Source organism: Pseudopodoces humilis, chromosome 32 (genome assembly GCF_049639895.1).
Source record: "Pseudopodoces humilis isolate 2021_Gansu_Grassland_sample_001 chromosome 32, ASM4963989v1, whole genome shotgun sequence".
Classification (NCBI taxonomy): domain Eukaryota; kingdom Metazoa; phylum Chordata; class Aves; order Passeriformes; family Paridae; genus Pseudopodoces; species Pseudopodoces humilis.
The window spans coordinates 1,835,910-1,855,921 of record NC_142231.1 but is presented as its reverse complement, the minus strand read 5'-3'; the positions used below and the strand labels follow the sequence as shown (position 1 = coordinate 1,855,921).

The 20,012-nt window shown below is 58.0% G+C and overlaps 1 protein-coding gene across 3 annotated transcripts; it reads left to right on the top strand.

The window, feature by feature from the left end:
* Positions 1-442: 442 nt before the first annotated feature.
* Positions 443-18,458, top strand: TFCP2 (transcription factor CP2). Of its 3 annotated transcripts, none has more exons than XM_088068864.1 (15): positions 444-1,597; positions 3,629-3,780; positions 5,674-5,750; positions 5,948-6,053; positions 6,118-6,224; positions 6,391-6,543; positions 9,577-9,687; positions 11,327-11,415; positions 12,295-12,340; positions 12,992-13,085; positions 14,614-14,704; positions 15,791-15,897; positions 17,630-17,772; positions 17,919-17,970; positions 18,074-18,458. In XM_088068864.1, exons 1-15 carry the CDS (start codon positions 1,476-1,478, stop codon positions 18,109-18,111), a joined length of 1,488 nt encoding a protein of 495 aa, XP_087924990.1. In that variant the 5' UTR covers positions 444-1,475; the 3' UTR covers positions 18,112-18,458. The 3 variants fall into 3 exon arrangements, with proteins under 3 accessions (XP_014116103.1, XP_087924990.1, XP_087924989.1); XM_088068863.1 differs by having other exon boundaries at positions 12,292-12,340; XM_014260628.2 differs by lacking the exons at positions 11,327-11,415; positions 12,295-12,340 and having other exon boundaries at positions 443-1,597.
* Positions 18,459-20,012: the final 1,554 nt, after the last annotated feature.

The following is a 20,012-nucleotide window of genomic DNA, read 5'->3' as shown; positions in this document are numbered from 1 at the left end:
GGGAGCGGGAGCTTTGGGGGGCACGGGGGGCCCGCTGGGGCCGCGGCAGACTGATGCACTTGATGTAGTGGTGTGAAATAAACAGTATTTTTCTTTTTTCTTTTCCTTTCCCATTTTTTCAAGGTTTGTGGGGGACGGGGGGTTTTTCCGCCTCCTCGGTACCCCCGGCTGAGGCGGGCGCAGCTCCGCGCACGCCTGAGGCAGGAGCGGGACTCGAACCCGCGGTCCCCCGGAGGCGCCGCACGGAGCCGAGAGCCGCACGCCGCCGCGGCCACACCCCCCAGCCAATCCCCGAGCGGCCTGCCCGGAGCGGAGCTTTCTATTGGTTACTATGGCCGCCCTTCACGCGACAAGACGCGGTTCCATTGGCTGAGCGCGGCAGAGGGGCGGGGCCACGCCCCCAGCGGCTGGGGCGGGGCCGCCGCCTCCATCTTGGCGGAGCGGCGCGTTTGGGGGTCCCGGGCCGGAGCGGGGGGGGCCGGGCCCGGAGCGGGACGGGCCGGCTCAGATCAGGGGGTCCCGGCCCGCACTGGGGGGCTCCGGCCTGGATTGGGGCGTCCCGGCCTAGATTGGGGCGTACCAGCCCGGACTGGGGGGTCCCAGCCACGACTGGGGAGTACCAGCCCGGACCGAGCGGCCAGGGCGGTGTAGGATTTGGGGGTCCCTGTGGGTGCAGCCCCCAGAGGGGAGGATTTGGGGGTCCCTGTGGGTGCAGCCCCCCGAGGGGAGGATTTGGGGGTCCCTGTGGGTGCAGCCCCCCGAGGGGAGGATTTGGGGGTCCCTGTGGGTGCAGCCCCCAGAGGGGAGGATTTGGGGGTCCCTGTGGGTGCAGCCCCCAGAGGGGAGGATTTGGGGGTCCCTGTGGGTGCAGCAGCAGGTCCGCAGTACTCGGGACCCCCGGAGGTGCCGCCTCTCGGGTTTTGGGGTCACCCCGAGCTGTTCCCTTTGAGGTGCTCCAAGGGCAGGGGTGCAGCCTCGGGGTGTCGCAGGGTTTTGGGGTTCGTTCCCCTGTGGTAGTGGGTTTTGGGGCTCCCCAAATTAGTCACCGCAGGAGAGGGTCCGCAAGAGGTCTGGGGGGGCTTTGGTACCCCCAGGAAACGGGGAGGTGTTGGGGTGCCCCTGAGGAGCCCCTGGGTTGGGGGTGGCTCTGAGGAACCCCATTTTTGGGGTGACACTGAACACCCTGTGTTGGGGTGACCCCAAGGCCCCCTCACGCTTGAGGTGCCCCCGAAGCCCCCTGGTTTTGGGGGGTACCACTGCAAACCCCTTTTTGGGGTGGCCTCAAAGACCCCCGTGTTTGGGAGTGTTCCAGCCCCCCGCTTTCGGCGTGGCCCCAAGACACCCCCATTTTGAGCAGCCCCCGGCCCCCCCATTTTTGGAGTGAGCACGACAACCCCCTTTTCTTGGGGGTGACCCTGAAAGACCCCCGGTTTTTGGGGGTGACCCACGGCTGGTTTTGGGGTGCCCTCGGGGCCATGGCGTGGGCGCTGAAGCTGCCGCTGGCCGATGAGGTGATCGAGTCGGGGCTGGTGCAGGATTTCGACGCCAGCCTGTCGGGGATCGGGCAGGAGCTCGGCGCCGGCGCCTACAGCATGAGGTACCGGGGACCCCAAAACACACGGGGGACCCCAAAACATCCTGGGGAAGGCAGGGGCCGTGCAGGGAGTGGGGAGCCCCAAAATGAGCTGGAGGTTGCAGGTCAGGCAGCACCTCAGCACCGGGGCCTGCAGCAGAATGGGGACCCCAGAGGCACCCCAAAATCTCCAGAGGCACCCCAAAATCTCCAGAGGCACCCCAAAGTCTCCAGAGGCACCCCAAAATCTCCAGAGGAACCCCAAAATCTCTGTGGGCCCCAGAACAGCCAGGGGATGCTGGGGGCAAGGGGAACCCCAAAACGTGCCAAAGTTGGGGCACCAAGGGGGGCACGGGGCTGGATTGGGAGGGAAATGGGGTTGGAGCCAGGATGGGTTTGGGGTTCAGTTGGGATGGGTTTGGGGTTCAGTTGGGATGGGTTTGGGGTTCAGTTGGGATGGGTTTGGGATGGGTTTGGGATGGGTTTGGGGTTCAGTTGGGATGGGTTTGGGATGGGTTTGGGGTTCAGTTGGGATGGGTTTGGGGTTCAGTTGGGATGGGTTTGGGATGGGTTTGGGGTTCAGTTGGGATGGGTTTGGGACGGGTTTGGGGTTCAGTTGGGATGGGTTTGGGACGGGTTTGGGGTTCAGTTGGGATGGGTTTGGGATGGGTTTGGGGTTCAGTTGGGACGGGTTTGGGGTTCTGTTGGGATGGGTTTGGGGTTCAGTTGGGATGGGTTAGGGGTTCAGTTGGTATGGGTTTGGGATGGGTTTGGGATGGGTTTGGGGTTCAGTTGGGATGGGTTTGGGGTTCAGTTGGGATGGGTTTGGGGTTCAGTTGGGATGGGTTTGGGGTTCAGTTGGGATGGGTTTGGGATGGGTTTGGGATGGGTTTGGGATGGGTTTGGGGTTCAGTTGGGATGGGTTTGGGGTTCAGTTGGGATGGGTTTGGGGTTCAGTTGGGATGGGTTTGGGGTTCAGTTGGGATGGGTTTGGGGTTCAGTTGGGATGGGTTTGGGGTTCAGTTGGGATGGGTTTGGGATGCAGGTGGCCTGGTGCTGTGGTTGGAGTAGGGAAGGAGCAGGGCTGGAGTTACAGTTGGAATTGTTGTAGTGGTTGGAGTCAGTACTTACAGGTGTAGCCCGGGTGCTTACAGGTGTATTCAGATGGCCACAGGTGTATTTCAGGAGAGCAGGTGGTACCTGAGGACAGGTGTTGAGGGTTAGGTGTGCAGGTGGTACCTGAGGACAGGTGTTGAGGGTTAGGTGGTACCTGAGGACAGGTGTTGAGGGTTAGGTGTGCAGGTGGTACCTGAGGACAGGTGTTGAGGGTTAGGTGTGCAGGTGGTACCTGAGGACAGGTGTTGAGGGTTAGGTGGTACCTGAGGACAGGTGTTGAGGGTTAGGTGGTACCTGAGGACAGGTGTTGAGGGTTAGGTGGTACCTGAGGACAGGTGTTGAGGGTTAGGTGAGCGGGTGGTACCTGAGGACAGGTGTTGAGGGTTAGGTGGTACCTGAGGACAGGTGTTGAGGGTTAGGTGAGCGGGTGGTACCTGAGGACAGGTGTTGAGGGTTAGGTGGTACCTGAGGACAGGTGTTGAGGGTTAGGTGAGTGGGTGGTACCTGAGGACAGGTGTTGAGGGTTAGGTGAGTGGGTAGTACCTGAGGACAGGTGTTGAGGGTTAGGTGGTACCTGAGGACAGGTGTTGAGGGTTAGGTGGTACCTGAGGACAGGTGTTGAGGGTTAGGTGGTACCTGAGGACAGGTGTTGAGGGTTAGGTGGTACCTGAGGACAGGTGTTGAGGGTTAGGTGAGTGGGTGGTACCTGAGGACAGGTGTTGAGGGTTAGGTGTGCAGGTGGTACCTGAGGACAGGTGTTGAGGGTTAGGTGGTACCTGAGGACAGGTGTTGAGGGTTAGGTGAGTGGGTGGTACCTGAGGCAGAGCCAGGGTGCTGGGGGGGCTGTTCCCCCAGGTGCCGAGGCCCGGTTGGATTGAAGGAGTCCCTGAGCCCGCTCTCCAGCTCACCTGTCTCAGGTGACTCTGCCCCTCTCCGCAGCGATGTCCTGGCTCTGCCCATCTTCAAGCAGGAGGAATCCAGTTTGCCGCCGGAGAACCAGGACAAGCTGCTGCCGTTCCAGTACGTCCTGTGCGCCGCCACCTCCCCCGCCGTCAAACTGCACGACGAGACCCTCACCTACCTCAACCAAGGTGAGGCCACACCTGTCCTGCACAGGTACCGCCGGGAACCGCCCAAACAGGAACGGTCTGCCTGTGGGAGTTGTTGTTTCCCTGGGAAAATTGCCGGTTTCTGGGTTGTTCCTGATAGGAAATGGGAAGGGGCAGTGCCTTCACCTGGCTGTGCTCTGCCCAGGAGGAGCTTGAGTCACCTGGGGGGTCTCACCAGGTGAAGGTGTGGGTACTGGAAGGTGGTGACAGGTGTGTGTAGGGTGGATACAGGTTTGTATAAGGTGTATCAGTATAGGTGTGTGTGTGTGTCTGCACAGGTGTGTGTAAGGTGTGCCTGTACAGGTGTGTGCAGGGTGGTTACAGGTGTGTGTAAGGTGTATCAGTATAGGTGTGTGTAAGGTGTGCCTGTACAGGTGTGTGCAGGGTGGTTACAGGTGTGTGTAAGGTGTATCAGTATAGGTGTCTCTAAGGTGTGAATGTACAGGTGTGTGTAAGGTGTGTCTGTACAGGTGTGTGTAAGGTGTACCTGTATCTGTACAGGTTTGTGCAGGGGTTAGAGGTGTGTAGAAGGTGTGTGTACAGGTGCATGCAGGGTGGTTACAGGTGTGTGTAAGGTGTATCTGTATCTGTACAGGTGTGTGTGGGGTGGTTACAGGTGTGTGTAAGGTGTATCTATACAGGTGTGTGCAGGGGGTTATAGGTGTGTGCAGGTTGTATCCATACAGGTGTGTGCAGGGTGTATCCATACAGGTGTGTGCAGGGTGTATCCATACAGGTGTGTGCAGGGGGTTATAGGTGTGTGCAGGTTGTATCCATACAGGTGTGTGCAGGGTGTATCCATACAGGTGTGTGCAGGGTGTATCCATACAGGTGTGTGCAGGGTATATCTGTACAGGTGTGTGCAGGGTGTATCTGTACAGGTGTGTGCAGGGTGTATCCATACAGGTGTGTGCAGGGTGTATCCATACAGGTGTGTGCAGGGTGTATCCATACAGGTGTGTGCAGGGTATATCTGTACAGGTGTGTGCAGGGTGTATCTGTACAGGTGTGTGCAGGGTGTATCCGTACAGGTGTGTGCAGGGTATATCTGTACAGGTGTGTGCAGGGTGTATCCATACAGGTGTGTGCAGGGTGTATCCATACAGGTGTGTGCAGGGTGTATCTGTACAGGTGTGTGCAGGGTGTATCCATACAGGTGTGTGCAGGGTGTATCCGTACAGGTGTGTGCAGGGTGTATCCGTACAGGTGTGTGCAGGGTGTATCCGTACAGGTGTGTGCAGGGTATATCCGTACAGGTGTGTGCAGGGTGTATCCATACAGGTGTGTGCAGGGTGTATCTGTACAGGTGTGTGCAGGGTGTATCTGTACAGGTGTGTGCAGGGGGTTACAGGTGTGTGCAGGGTGTATCCATACAGGTGTGTGCAGGGTGTATCCATACAGGTGTGTGCAGGGTGTATCCATACAGGTGTGTGCAGGGTATATCTGTACAGGTGTGTGCAGGGGGTTACAGGTGTGTGCAGGGTGTATCTGTACAGGTGTGTGCAGGGGGTTACAGGTGTGTGCAGGGTGTATCTGTACAGGTGTGTGCAGGGGGTTACAGGTGTGTGCAGGGTGTATCCATACAGGTGTGTGCAGGGTGTATCCGTACAGGTGTGTGCAGGGTGTATCCGTACAGGTGTGTGCAGGGTGTATCCATACAGGTGTGTGCAGGGTGTATCCGTACAGGTGTGTGCAGGGTGTATCCATACAGGTGTGTGCAGGGTGGCTCTGCAGGATGGCAGTTACAAGTTCAGGCTGTACTTGCTGCTTCCAGGTACAACTAGAAGCTCTGGGTTGGTGGGACCCCAAATGAATGAGGAGCTCAGGTGACAGGTACAGGTGACAGAAAACCCTCAGGTGCCCTCCTGCCCTCAGGTCAATCCTACGAGATCCGGATGTTGGACAACAGGAAACTCGGGGAGCTGCCGGAGATCAACGGGAAGCTGGTGAAGGTGAGCAGAGGGCACAGGTACCCCTGGCCAGGTGTGCCCATCCCAGCCAGGTGTTCTCTGGGGCCCTGGCTCCTGGGCAGGGCTGGGAGATACACCTGGCGGGGGGGGTTCCTTTCACCCCTTTTTGGCACAGGGAAGGGCTGCACATCTGGCCAGGTGTGCCAGGCAGCTCCAGCTGATGTTTCCCCCTTCCCCAGAGCATCTTCCGGGTGGTTTTCCATGACCGGCGGCTGCAGTACACAGAGCACCAGCAGCTGGAGGGCTGGAGGTGGAACAGACCTGGCGACAGGATCCTGGACATAGGTGAGTCTCACCTGGCTGGGGCAGGTGGGGAGTCCCAGGTGAGCCTCACCTGTTCCCCCCACAGACATCCCAATGTCCGTGGGGATCATCGACCCCCACGCAAACCCGACGCAGCTCAACACCGTGGAGTTCCTGTGGGATCCGGCCAAGAGGACGTCGGTCTTCATCCAGGTGAGGGACAGGTGGGCAATGCCTCACATCCAGGTGAGGGACAGGTGGGCAGTGCCTCATCCAGGTGAGGGACAGGTGATCCCAGGTGCTGCCCTGTGGATCCTGGCTCTGCTCTGGGCTGTCCCAGCTGGCGGAGGTGCTCCCCCAGGAACTCACCTGTCCCCAGGTGCACTGCATCAGCACAGAGTTCACCCCGCGCAAGCACGGCGGCGAGAAGGGGGTTCCCTTCCGCGTGCAGATCGACACCTTCAGGGAGAATGAGAGCGGGGAGTACACGGAGCACCTGCACTCTGCCAGCTGCCAGATCAAGGTGTTCAAGGTACCTGCGGGCCCCTCCCACCTGGACTGACCTGGGAGTCTGTCCCAGTTTGTACTGGGGGCTGCTGGTGTCTCTGACACCTCCTGCTGTTAGGAGTACCTGCCCCAGCCTGGTGGTGCAGGTGATGGGAGGGGCTGGGAGGGGTCGTTCCCGCTGTGGTCACACCTTGGGGTGCCCATGACTCCGTCCCACCCCCAAAATCTCACCTTGGCTCCTCTTTTCTCACCTGTTCACCTCATGGGGGGTCAGTGGGGTTTGGGGTCCTGCTGGGCCCTCCCCTGGTCTACCTGGGCCAAATCCCTTCACCTGTCAGTGCAGGTACAGCCAAGTTTAAATTTCTTCAGGTATCTGCCAGGGGAACACCTGGCTACCTGTGGAGGTTCCACACCTGTGCTTCCCATGGGATTTGAGTGAAATCCCCCCAGTTTTGGGCAGAGAAGGGACCCAGGTGTTCCAGGTGTGGCAAAGTCAAGGCCAACCCTGTGACCTCATGTCCAGGTGCAGTTTGTCCCCCCAGAATCCCACCCCCTACGTGGGTGATGCAGATGCAGGTGTATTCAGGTGTTACAGGTGTGTTCAGGTGTTACAGGTGTGTTCAGGTGTTACAGGTGTATTCAGGGGTTACAGGTGTGTTCAGGTGTTACAGGTGTGTTCAGGTGTGTTCAGGTGTTACAGGTGTGTTCAGGTGTTACAGGTGTATTCAGGTGTGTTCAGGTGTTACAGGTGTATTCAGGTGTGTTCAGGTGTTACAGGTGTATTCAGGTGTGTTCAGGTGTTACAGGTGTTACAGGTGTGTTCAGGTGTTACAGGTGTGTTCAGGGGTTACAGGTGTGTTCAGGTGTTACAGGTGCATTCAGGTGTTACAGGTGTGTTCAGAGGGTTACAGGTGTATTCAGTATTCAGGTGTTACAGGTGTGTTCAGGTGTTACAGGTGTGTTCAGGTGTTACAGGTGTATTCAGGTGTTACAGGTGCATTCAGGTGTTACAGGTGTATTCAGGTGTTACAGGTGTGTTCAGGTGTTACAGGTGTATTCAGGGGTTACAGGTGTGTTCAGGTGTTACAGGTGTATTCAGGTGTTACAGGTGTGTTCAGAGGGTTACAGGTGTGTTCAGGTGTTACAGGTGTGTTCAGGTGTTACAGGTGTATTCAGGTGTTACAGGTGTGTTCAGGGGTTACAGGTGTGTTCAGGTGTTACAGGTGTATTCAGGTATGTTCAGGTGTTACAGGTGTATTCAGGTGTGTTCAGGTGTTACAGGTGTTACAGGTGTGTTCAGGTGTTACAGGTGTATTCAGGTATGTTCAGGTGTTACAGGTGTATTCAGGTGTGTTCAGGTGTTACAGGTGTTACAGGTGTGTTCAGGTGTTACAGGTGTGTTCAGGTGTTACAGGTGTGTTCAGGTGTTACAGGTGTATTCAGGTGTTACAGGTGTGTTCAGGTGTTACAGGTGTATTCAGGGGGTTACAGGTGTGTTCAGGTGTTACAGGTGTATTCAGGTGTTACAGGTGTATTCAGGTGTTACAGGTGTGTTCAGGTGTTACAGGTGTGTTCAGGGGTTACAGGTGTGTTCAGGGGTTACAGGTGTATTCAGAGGGTTACAGGTGTGTTCAGGTGTTACAGGTGTATTCAGGTGTTACAGGTGTATTCAGGTGTTACAGGTGTGTTCAGGTGTTACAGGTGTGTTCAGGGGTTACAGGTGTATTCAGGTGTTACAGGTGTATTCAGGTGTTACAGGTGTGTTCAGGTGTTACAGGTGTGTTCAGGGGTTACAGGTGTATTCAGGGGTTACAGGTGTATTCAGGGGTTACAGGTGTGTTCAGGTGTTACAGGTGTGTTCAGTATTCAGGTGTTACAGGTACATTCAGGTGTTACAGGTGTGTTCAGGTGTTACAGGTACATTCAGGGGTTACAGGTGTATTCAGGTGTTACAGGTGTGTTCAGGTGTTACAGGTACATTCAGGGGTTACAGGTGTGTTCAGGGGTTACAGGTGTGTTCAGGTGTTACAGGTACATTCAGGGGTTACAGGTGTGTTCAGGTGTTACAGGTGTGTTCAGGTGTTACAGGTGTGTTCAGGGGTTACAGGTGTGTTCAGGTGTTACAGGTGTGTTAAATGTTGTCACACACCCTTTCCCTGCTGAAGCTCTCAGGAAAAGCTTCTCCCAGAATTGCTCCTTTTCCCTCTCTCAAGCACCAAGAAGGCTGAGTCACCTGAGTCACCTGTGTCACCTGTGTCACCTCTCACCTGTCACCTGTGTCACCTGTCTCACCTGAGTCACCTGTGTCACCTGTCTCACCTGTCACCTGTCTCACCTGTCTCACCTGTCTCACCTGTCACCTGTCTCACCTGTCACCTGTCTCACCTGTCACCTGTCTCACCTGTCACCTGTCTCACCTGTCTCACCTGTCTCACCTGTCACCTGTCTCACCTGTCACCTGTCTCACCTGTCTCACCTATCACCTGTCACCTGTCTCACCTGTCTCACCTGTCACCTGTCTCACCTGAGTCACCTGTGTCACCTGTCTCACCTGAGTCACCTGTCTCACCTGTCACCTGTCTCACCTGAGTCACCTTGTCACTTGTCTCACCTGTCACCTGTCTCACCTGTCTCACCTGTCACCTGTCTCACCTGTGTCACCTGTCTCACCCGTCACCTGAGTCACCTGTCTCACCTGTCACCTGTCTCACCTGAGTCACCTTGTCACTTGTCTCACCTGTGTCACCTTGTCACCTGTCTCACCTGTGTGACCTGTGTCACCTGTGTGACCTGTGTTACCTGTGTCACCTGTGTGACCTGTGTGACCTGTGTCACCTGTGTGACCTGTGTTACCTGTGTCACCTGTGTGACCTGTCTCACCTGTGTGACCTGTGTGACCTGTGTCACCTGTGTGACCTGTGTTACCTGTGTCACCTGTGTGACCTGTCTCACCTGTGTCACCTGTGTTACCTGTGTGACCTGTGTGACCTGTCTCACCTGTGTCACCTGTGTCACCTGTGTGTTCCCCACACACCTGTCCGTGCCTGTCCCTGTGCAGCCCAAAGGAGCCGACCGGAAGCAGAAGACGGATCGGGAGAAGATGGAGAAGCGAACGCCCCACGAGAAGGAGAAGTACCAGCCGTCCTACGAGACCACCATCCTGACAGAGGTGAGCTCACCTGCCTGCCGGGACAGCTCTGCTCCAGGTGTTTGCACCTGCCAGGCACAACCGGGGGCGCACGAGGTGCCCCAGTGCCTGAAAAAGGGCTCTGGGGACATTGTTCACCTGAGCTGGGCAGGTGTGTGCAGTGCAGGTGTGTGCAGGTGTGTGCAGGTGTGTGCAGTGCAGGTGTGTGCAGGTGTGTGCAGTGCAGGTGTGTGCAGGTGTGTGCAGTGCAGGTGTGTGCAGCTGTGTGCAGTGCAGGTGTGTGCAGCTGTGTGCAGCTGTGTGCAGTGCAGGTGTGTGCAGCTGTGTGCAGCTGTGTGCAGTGCAGCTGTGTGCAGTGCAGGTGTGTGCAGGTGTGTGCAGTGCAGGTGTGTGCAGGTGTGTGCAGTGCAGCTGTGTGCAGTGCAGGTGTGTGCAGGTGTGTGCAGGTGTGTGCAGTGCAGGTGTGTGCAGGTGTGTGCAGTGCAGGTGTGTGCAGGTGTGTGCAGGTGTGTGTAGGTGTGTGCAGTTCAGGTGTGGGCAGTGCAGGTGTGTGCAGGTGTGTGCAGCTGTGTGCAGTGCAGGTGTGTGCAGGTGTGTGCAGTGCAGGTGTGTGCAGGTGTGTGCAGCTGTGTGCAGTGCAGGTGTGTGCAGTGCAGGTGTGTGCAGGTATGTGCAGTGCAGGTGTGTGCAGTGCAGGTGTGTGCAGGTGTGTGCAGGTGTGTGCAGGTGTGTGCAGTGCAGCTGTGTGCAGTGCAGGTGTGTGCAGGTGTGTGCAGGTGTGTGCAGTGCAGGTGTGTGCAGGTGTGTGCAGTGCAGCTGTGTGCAGCTGTGTGCAGGTGTGTGCAGGTGTGTGCAGGTGTGTGCAGTGCAGGTGTGTGCAGTGCAGGTGTGTAGGTGTGCACAGGTGTGTGTAGGTGTGTGTAGGTGTGCACAGGTGTGTGTAGGTGTGCAGGTGTGTGCAGGTGTGTGTAGGTGTGTGCAGTTCAGGTGTGTAGGTGTGCACAGATGTGTGCAGGTGTGTGCAGGTGTGTGTAGGTGTGTGTAGGTGTGTGCAGGTGTGTGTAGGTGTGTGTAGGTGTGCAGGTGTGTGTAGGTGTGTGCAGTTCAGGTGTGTAGGTGTGCACAGGTGTGTGCAGGTGTGTGTAGGTGTGTGCAGTTCAGGTGTGTAGGTGTGTAGGTGTGTGTAGGTGTGCACAGGTGTGTGTAGATGTGCACAGGTGTGTGTAGGCGTGTGTAGGTGTGTGTAGGTGTGCACAGGTGTGTGTAGGTGTGTGCAGGTGTGTGTAGGTGTGTGCAGTGCAGGTGTGTAGGTGTGCAGGTGTGTGTAGGTGTGTGTAGATGTGTGCAGATGTGTGCAGGTGTGTGTAGGTGTGTGTAGGTGTGTGCAGTTCAGGTGTGCAGGTGTGTGCAGTTCAGGTGTGTAGATGTGCACAGGTGTGTGCAGTGCAGGTGTGTGCAGGTGTGTGCAGTGCAGGTGTGTGCAGGTGTGTGCAGTGCAGGTGTGTGCAGGTGTGTGTAGGTGTGTAGGTGTGCAGGTGTGTGTAGGCGTGTGCAGTTCAGGTGTGCAGGTGTGCAGGTGTGTGCAGTTCAGGTGTGCAGGTGTGCAGGTGTGTAGGTGTGTGTGTACAGGCACACCTGTGCTCACCTGTTGTGTCCCCAGTGCTCGCCCTGGCCCGAGGTCACCTACGTCCCCAACTCGCCGTCCCCCGGCTTCAGCAGCTCCCACAGCAGCTTCTCCATCGGGGACGGGTGAGCGGGGCCGGGAACCGGGAATGTGGGGACACAGGGACACCAGAGTGAGCCCAGTGCCACCGGTGCCACCACAGTGTCACCAGTGTCACCCCAGTGCCACCACAGTGTCACCAGTGTCACCCCAGTGCCACCACAGTGTCACCAGTGTCACCAGTGCCACCAGTGCCACCACAGTGTCACCACAGTGTCACCAGTGCCACCACTGCCACCCCAGTGCCACCAGTGCCACCAGTGCCACCACAGTGCCACCAGTGCCACCCCAGTGTCACCAGTGCCACCACAGTGCCACCCCAGTGCCACCACAGTGCCACCCCAGTGCCACCACTGCCACCACAGTGTCACCAGTGTCACCAGTGCCACCACAGTGTCACCCCAGTGCCACCACAGTGCCACCAGTGTCACCAGTGTCACCAGTGTCACCAGTGCCACCCCAGTGTCACCCCAGTGCCACCAGTGCCACCAGTGCCACCACAATGTCACCCCAGTGCCACCCCAGTGTCACCCCAGTGACCCCAGTGCCACCAGTGCCACCAGTGTCACCCCAGTGCCACCACAGTGTCACCCCAGTGCCACCCCAGTGTCACCCCAGTGCCACCACTGCCACCACTGCCACCACAGTGCCACCAGTGCCATCCCAGTGACCCCAGTGCCACCCCAGTGTCACCAGTGTCACCCCAGTGTCACCCCAGTGTCACCCCAGTGCCACCCCAGTGCCACCCCAGTGCCACCCCAGTGCCACCAGTGCCACCACTGCCACCACTGCCACCACAGTGCCACCAGCGCCACCACAGTGCCACCAGTGCCACCCCAGTATCAGCCCAGTGCCAGTTCCAATGTCCCAGTGTCCCAGTGACCGTGTCCCTCTGTCCCCAGCAGTGGATCCCCGAGCCACCAGCCCGACCCCCCCGTGCCCCTGGCTGACGTAAGTACCTGTGCAGGTACACCTGGGGTCACCTGCACACACCTGGGGTCACCTGCACACACCTGGGTCACCTGCACACATCTGGGGTCACCTGCACACACCTGGGTCACCTGCACACACCTGGGTCACCTGCACACATCTGGGGTCACCTGCACACACCTGGGTCACCTGCACACATCTGGGGTCACCTGCACACACCTGGGTCACCTGCACACACCTGGGGTCCACCTGCACACACCTGGGGTCACCTGCACACACCTGGGGGCTCCAGGGGACACACCTGGGTCACCTGCACACACCTGGGTCACCTGCACACACCTGGGGGCTCCAGGGGACACACCTGGGTCACCTGCACACACCTGGGTCACCTGCACACACCTGGGGTCCACCTGCACACACCTGGGGTCACCTGCACACACCTGGGGGCTCCAGGGGACACACCTGGGGTCACCTGCACACACCTGGGGTCCACCTGCACACACCTGGGGTCCACCTGCACACACCTGGGGGCTCCAGGGGACACACCTGGGGTCCACCTGCACACACCTGGGGGGCCCCACCTGGGGAGGGATTCACACCTGAGCTCACCTGTGCCCCTGCCCAAGTGTGAGCACCTGTCCAGGTCACCTGGCAGCACCTGTGTCCCCCCAGACGCTGCTGCCCACCTGGACCCCGCAGGAGGCGCAGCAGTGGCTGCACCGCAACCGCTTCTCCACCTTCTCACGGCTCTTCAGGAACTTCTCAGGTGAGTCCTGCCCCTCACCTGGGCCAGGTAATCCCTGCCCCTCACCTGGGCCAGGTAATCCCTGCTCCTCACCTGGGCCAGGTAATCCCTGCTCCTCACCTGGGCCAGGTAATCCCTGCCCCTCACCTGGGCCAGGTAATCCCTGCTCCTCACCTGGGCCAGGTCACCTCCCTCACCTGGGCCAGGTAATCCCTGCTCCTCACCTGAGCCAGGTAATCCCTGCCCCTCACCTGGGCCAGGTAATCCCTGCTCCTCACCTGGGCCAGGTCACCTCCCTCACCTGGGCCAGGTAATCCCTGCTCCTCACCTGAGCCAGGTAATCCCTGCTCCTCACCTGAGCCAGGTAATCCCTGCCCCTCACCTGGGCCAGGTAATCCCTGCTCCTCACCTGGGCCAGGTAATCCAGGACCCTCACCTGAGCCAGGTAATCCCTGCTCCTCACCTGGGCCAGGTAATCCAGGACCCTCACCTGAGCCAGGTAATCCAGGACCCTCACCTGGGCCAGGTAATCCCTGCCCCTCACCTGGGCCAGGTAATCCATGACCCTCACCTGGGCCAGGTCACCTCCCTCACCTGGGCCAGGTGAGATTTCCCAAATCCCAGCTTTTCTAACCCAGTCTAAGCTGGCTCCTCCCCCAGCTCACCTGGCCCAGGTAACACAAGAGGGGCTGATTTTGGGGAAATGAAAAGAGCAGTTTTGGGAAAAGGAGGTGAAAATGGACGGGGCCAATGGAGCTGGAAAATGGGGATTGGGGAGAAAAAGATGATTTTGGGGAAAAACAGCTGGAAATGCCAAATTTGGAGAAAACAGAGGTGGAAAATCTTGAATTCAGGCCAAAAATGAGGTGAAAAACGCTGATCTTAAGGAAAATGAAACTAGAAAATGGCAATTTAGGGAGGGAGCAAAAAGGTGAAAAACGCTGATTTTGGGGGAAATACAGGTGAAAAATGCCAAGTGGGCAGAATGAAAGTGAAAAGCTGATCTTGTGGAAAACAGAGGCAAAAAATGCTGATTTTGGTAAAGCAAACTTGAAAAAGGGAAGTTTGGGGGAAGACTGAGCTGAAAATGCCAAGTTAGGGAAAAAATAAAGCCAGAAATTGCTGATTTGGGGGAAAACGAAGCTGGAAAATGCCAGGTTTGGGATAACCAAGCTGAAAAATGCTGGTGTGGGGGAAAACAGGTGGAAAATGTTGAATTTGGAGGAAATCAGGCTGAAAATTGCTGATTTGGGGGAAAATGAAGCTGGAAAAATAACGATTTGGGGGGGAGAAGGGTAAAAAGTGATGATTTTTGGGAAAACTGAGCTGGAAAATGGGAATTTAGAGAAAACAAAGGTGGGAAATGCTGGTTTTAGGAAAAATGAAGTTGAAGAAATGCTGGTTCATAGAAAACAAAGCCAAAAAAAACCTGATTTGTGGGAAAGGCAGGCTGGAAAAGGCAGATTTTGAGGAAAGCCAGGTGAAAATGAGCAATTCTGGAGAAACAGAGGAGAATTTGGGGTGAATTTGGGCCTTTGGGGGTTGGCAGGAGCGGATCTGCTGAAGCTGACGCGGGAGGACGTGATCCAGATCTGCGGCCCCGCCGACGGCATCCGGCTCTTCAACACCCTGAAGGGCAGGTACGGCATGGGGACTCACCTGGGGGGGTTTGGAACTCACCTGGGGGGGCTTTGGACTCACCTGGAGGGGTTTGGGACTCACCTGGGGGTGCCAGGGCTCACCTGGGAGTGCCAGGACTCACCTGGGGGGGCTTTGGACTCACCTGGAGGGGTTTGGGACTCACCTGGGGGTGCCAGGACTCACCTGGGGGGGCCAGGACTCACCTGGGGGGGCTGGGACTCACCTGGGGGGGTTTGGGACTCACCTGGGGGGGCTGGGACTCACCTGGGGGGTTGGGACTCACCTGGGGGTGCCAGGACTCACCTGGGGGGTTGGGGCTCACCTGGGGGTGCCAGGACTCACCTGGGGGGACTGGGACTCACCTGGGGGGGCTGGGACTCACCTGGGGGGGCTGGGACTCACCTGGGGGGGTTTGGGACTCACCTGGGAGTGCCAGGACTCACCTGGGGGGGTTTAGACTCACCTGGGGGTGCCAGGGCTCACCTGGGGGTGCCAGGGCTCACCTGGGGGTGCCAGGACTCACCTGGGGGTGCCAGGGCTCACCTGGCCCAGCCTTTTCCCGTGCGAGTCGGGAATGCAGAGGAAGTCTGGAGAAGGAAATCCAGGTGGGAGAGAGGAATTAGGAATTATTTTACTTTGAGAGCCCAGGAATGGAGGCACAGGCCAGGAACTGCTGTTGATTCAGGAGCTGTCTCCACCTGTGACCCACACAGGTGGAGTTACCTGCCCAGGAGGTTCCCAGAAGGGGGATGTTCCTCACAGCTTCCCCTAAAAAGCAGGGATTTGCCCCAGGGGTTTAACACACCTGGAGCGGTGTGGAAGGCTGAGAGGGACGGAGTGTCCAGGTGGGAATGTCTGGGAAGCATCATCTGAGACCTGGGACAGGGGAGGGGCTCCAGGAGCATTCCAGGTGGGAATTCCTGCCCCGTGGCTCCGGGAATGCTGAGCCAGGGTCACCAACCCCCAGGGGACACCTTGGGATCAGCCAGCTGGGGACGAGGGGTTTCCTGTGGGATGAGCTTGTCCAGCTCCTCCTGAGGACACCTGGCAGGGTGGGAGCCCCAGGTGACCCTCACCTGTCCCAGGATGGTGCGGCCCCGCCTGACCATCTACGTGTGCCAGGAGTCCCAGCACGGCCGGGAGCCCCAGCACGAGCACGAGGACGGCGACAGCAGCAGCGGCACCTTCTTCGGTGAGGGGATTGGGAACCTGGGATCACACCTGGGAACCTGGGATCACACCTGGGGGATTGGGAACCTGGGATCACACCTGGGAACCTGGGATCACACCTGGGGAACCTGGGATCACACCTGGGGGATTGGGAACCTGGGATCACACCTGGGGAATCTGGGATCACACCTGGGAACCTGGGATCACACCTGGGGGACTGGGATCACACCTGGGAACCTGGGATCACACCTGGGGAATCTGGGATCACACCTGGGGGACTGGGATCACACCTGGGAACCTGGGATCACACCTGGGGAATCTGGGATCACACCTGGGAACCTGGGATCACACCTGGGAACCTGGGATCACACCTGGGAACTTGGGATCACACCTGGGGGACTGGGATCACACCTGGGGGACTGGGATCACACCTGGGAACCTGGGATCACACCTGGGAACCTGGGATCACACCTGGGGGACTGGGATCACACCTGGGAACCTGGGATCACACCTGGGGAATCTGGGATCACACCTGGGGAATCTGGGATCACACCTGGGGAATCTGGGATCACACCTGGGGGATTGGGAACCTGGGATCACACCTGGGAACCTGGGATCACACCTGGGGAACTGGGATCACACCTGGGAACCTGGGATCACACCTGGGGGATTGGGATCACACCTGGGAACCTGGGATCACACCTGGGGAATCTGGGATCACACCTGGGAACCTGGGATCACACCTGGGAACCTGGGATCACACCTGGGGAATCTGGGATCACACCTGGGAACCTGGGATCACACCTGGGGAATCTGGGATCACACCTGGGAACCTGGGATCACACCTGGGGAATCTGGGATCACACCTGGGGAATCTGGGATCACACCTGGGAACCTGGGATCACACCTGGGGGATTGGGATCACACCTGGGAACCTGGGATCACACCTGGGAACCTGGGATCACACCTGGGAACCTGGGATCACACCTGGGGAATCTGGGATCACACCTGGGGAATCTGGGATCACACCTGGGAACCTGGGATCACACATGGGGAATTGGGAACCTGGGATCACACCTGGGAACCTGGGATCACACCTGGGGGACTGGGATCACACCTGGGAACCTGGGATCACACCTGGGGGCTCAGGAAATGGGGATGTGTTGGCAGCTGTTTGCAGCAGAGCACCCGATGGCCCCATCCCTCACTCCCTCCTGAGATCACCTGATCCATCACCTGTGTCCTCACCTGATCCATCACCTGTGTCCTCACCTGATCCATCACCTGTGTCCTCACCTGTGTCCTCACCTGTGCCCTCACCTGTGCCCTCACCTGTGCCCTCACCTGTGCCCTCAGCTGTGCCCTCCTCACATGTCACATGTGCTCTTGCCTGTGTCCCCACCTGTGAGGACAGAGCTCACCTGAGCCCTCTGTACACCTGGGGGTCCTGCCCCAACCCCAGCAGATTTCCCTCCCTCGGTGCCACCACACAGGTGTTGACATCTCACCTGTGCCACAACTGGGAGCACCTGTGAGAATCCTGGTGCCTCTCCCAGTACCTGGGGAGGGGCTGGGGTTCATTCCCGTCCTGCTGGGGGTAAAACCCACCTGGACCAGTCCAGGCTCAGGTGCTGCTGGGAGGTTTTTGGGGCTGGATGTGAAAATCCCCTCAGGTGCCAGAGCTGAGCCCGGCCCCGGGCGGCTGTGGGGGCACACCTGGGCAGGTGTGGGGCTGCTCTCTCTCTCACCTGCAGTTTACCACGCCGTGTACCTGGAGGAGCTGACGGCGGCCGAGCTGACGGAGAAGCTGGCGCAGCTTTTCCGCGTCCCCGCCCAGCAGATCCAGCAGATCTACAAACAGGGACCCACCGGGATCCACGTCCTGGTCAGCGACGAGGTGACGCCCACCTGCCCCCCTGGGATCCCCTGGGAGGCTCACCTGGGGAAATGGGATCAGCAGGGATCACCTGGGCATCTCCAGCCCTTTGGAACCCAAACCCTTCCCAAGAACCCTGAATTGCTGTTGTCTGGGGGGTTTTTCAGATGATCCAGAACTTCCAGGATGAATCCTGCTTCGTTCTGGACACCATGAAAGGTGTGTGAGTACCTGGGGCTCTGTGTTGGGGCCACACCTGTGTCAGGTGACCCCACCTCACCTCCCCTCACCTCTTGTGGAGTGACCTTGGCTTCCTCTGCAGCCGAAAGCAACGACAGCTACCACATCATCCTGAAATAGGGGGCCAGGTGAGGGCCAGGTGAGGAGCACCTGCAGCCTCTCAGCATACCTGGACACCCTGCACAAGGACACAAGCAGAGATCTGGGAACCCCCAGGTGTTGTTACCTGGCCGCCCTCCTCGCAGGGAACACCTGGAGACCCTCTGGAGAGCCCCCAGGTGTGGTTACCTGGCAGCCCTTGCCACAGGTGACTCCTGGCATGGACAGGATGCTCCATTGCTGGAGCTCTGGGGCACCAGGTGTTCACTCACCTGGGACAGGTGTGTGCAGGTGTGAAGTGATCTTTTAAGGTCATCAAGAATTTCATATCCAGATTTAATTATGGAAAATTGGAGGATAAAGGAGTAACTCAGGGGGAGGGAGGGTGAGGGGACATTGCTGCGTGTTTTGGGGAGAAAAGCAAAGATTTCGCTATTTCTGCTGAATGTGTGAAGTGATTGAAGCGGCTCTGGGCAGGTGTCCAGGTGAGGGATCTGCCCAGGTGTGGGAGGTCAGTCCCAGATCCCTCAAGACTCGGATGCTCCAGGTAATACCAGACTCAGCCCATGAGGCGTTTCAGGCATAAAACCAGGAAAAAGGACAACCTAAAGCAAGGATTTGATTTAAATAAAGTCAGGGTGGGATCCAGGTGAGGCAGGTCCTGGCTCAGGTGACAGTCGTGACAATCTGGCTGAGTAACATCTCCAGAATCACCCCAAACATCTCCCCAAAATCATCCCCAAGACCACTCAAAAATCACTCAAAACCACCCCCAAGTAATCCCCAAAATCACCCCCAAACTACCCCAAAATCACCTCCAAGAATCTGCCAAATTACCCCATCACCACCCAAAATTACCTCGATATCATCCACAAATTACCCCAAATCACCCCAAATTCATCCCCAAATCACCCCAAATTCATCCCCAAATCACCCCAAACCCCCCGTGCCCCTGCTGGGACAGCCTGGAGGAGGGGAAATCCTCACTGGGATTTCACCTGGACAAGGTGAGGGTGGGGGACACGGGGGGCTGTGATCCTTTCATTTCCCTTTCATTGGTCAGTAACTCTGGGATGTCCCAAATTCGGTGCCCCCTGACCCAGCTGGGGGCACAGAGGGCAGCGGTGGTGGTGGAGGGAAGAAGAATTTACTGGAAGCAGCGAGATCAGAAACGGGAGCAGCAGCGTTGGTACCAAACGGTTCAGGAGGACCCCGGGTGCTGGCCCTGCTCTCACAGCAGAAATTAACCCTGTCCTGGCCACAACCAGGGCATTCCCCAGCCCTTACTGCACACCTTCCACTCATCCTTTATCCCACACCTTCCACTCATCCCTAATCCCACACCCTCCACTCATCCCTAATCCCACACCCTCCACTCATCCCTAATCCCACACCTTCCACTCATCCCTAATCCCACACCCTCCACTCATCCCTAATCCCACACCTTCCACTCATCCCTAATCCCACACCCTCCACTCATCCCTAATCCCACACCCTCCACTCTCCTTTATCCCACACCCCACGTCACGTTCCAGCTGTACCCACACACGCAGGAGTTTCACCCCTGGCTGTCCTGGGTGCCTGTGGTCAGTCCTGGCTGCCGATGTTTCCACCCTGGATCTGTCCCAGGACACCGGGGCTGCATCCAGAGCTCCGAGCTCCATCCATCCACAACCAGCGGGACAGAGCTCCACGTTCCAGACTTCTCACCCCAAAGTCAAAGCCCCTCGAGGGACATTTGTGTCTCCCTGTCCTCTGCATCTCCTGCCAGGAGCAGCCAGGTCCATGAGCAGAAGCAATCGAGGGATGGGTTTGCTTTGTTTGAGGCAGGGCTGATCCAAACTCTTCCCGACGCGTTCCTCGTTCCCTCCTAGAGCAGCCGGGGCTGGGCAGGGCAGGGTCACACTCGGCTGTTCTCTCAC

Coding starts and splice junctions, on each gene's coding strand:
- TFCP2 (XM_088068863.1), top strand. CDS start 1,476: ATGGCGTGGGCGCTGAAGCTGCCGCTGGCCGATGAGGTGATCGAGTCG. Junction 5,751..5,947: donor TCAACGGGAAGCTGGTGAAG/GTGAGCAGAGGG, acceptor CCCCTTCCCCAG/AGCATCTTCCGGGTGGTTTT. Junction 6,225..6,390: donor GGACGTCGGTCTTCATCCAG/GTGAGGGACAGG, acceptor ACCTGTCCCCAG/GTGCACTGCATCAGCACAGA.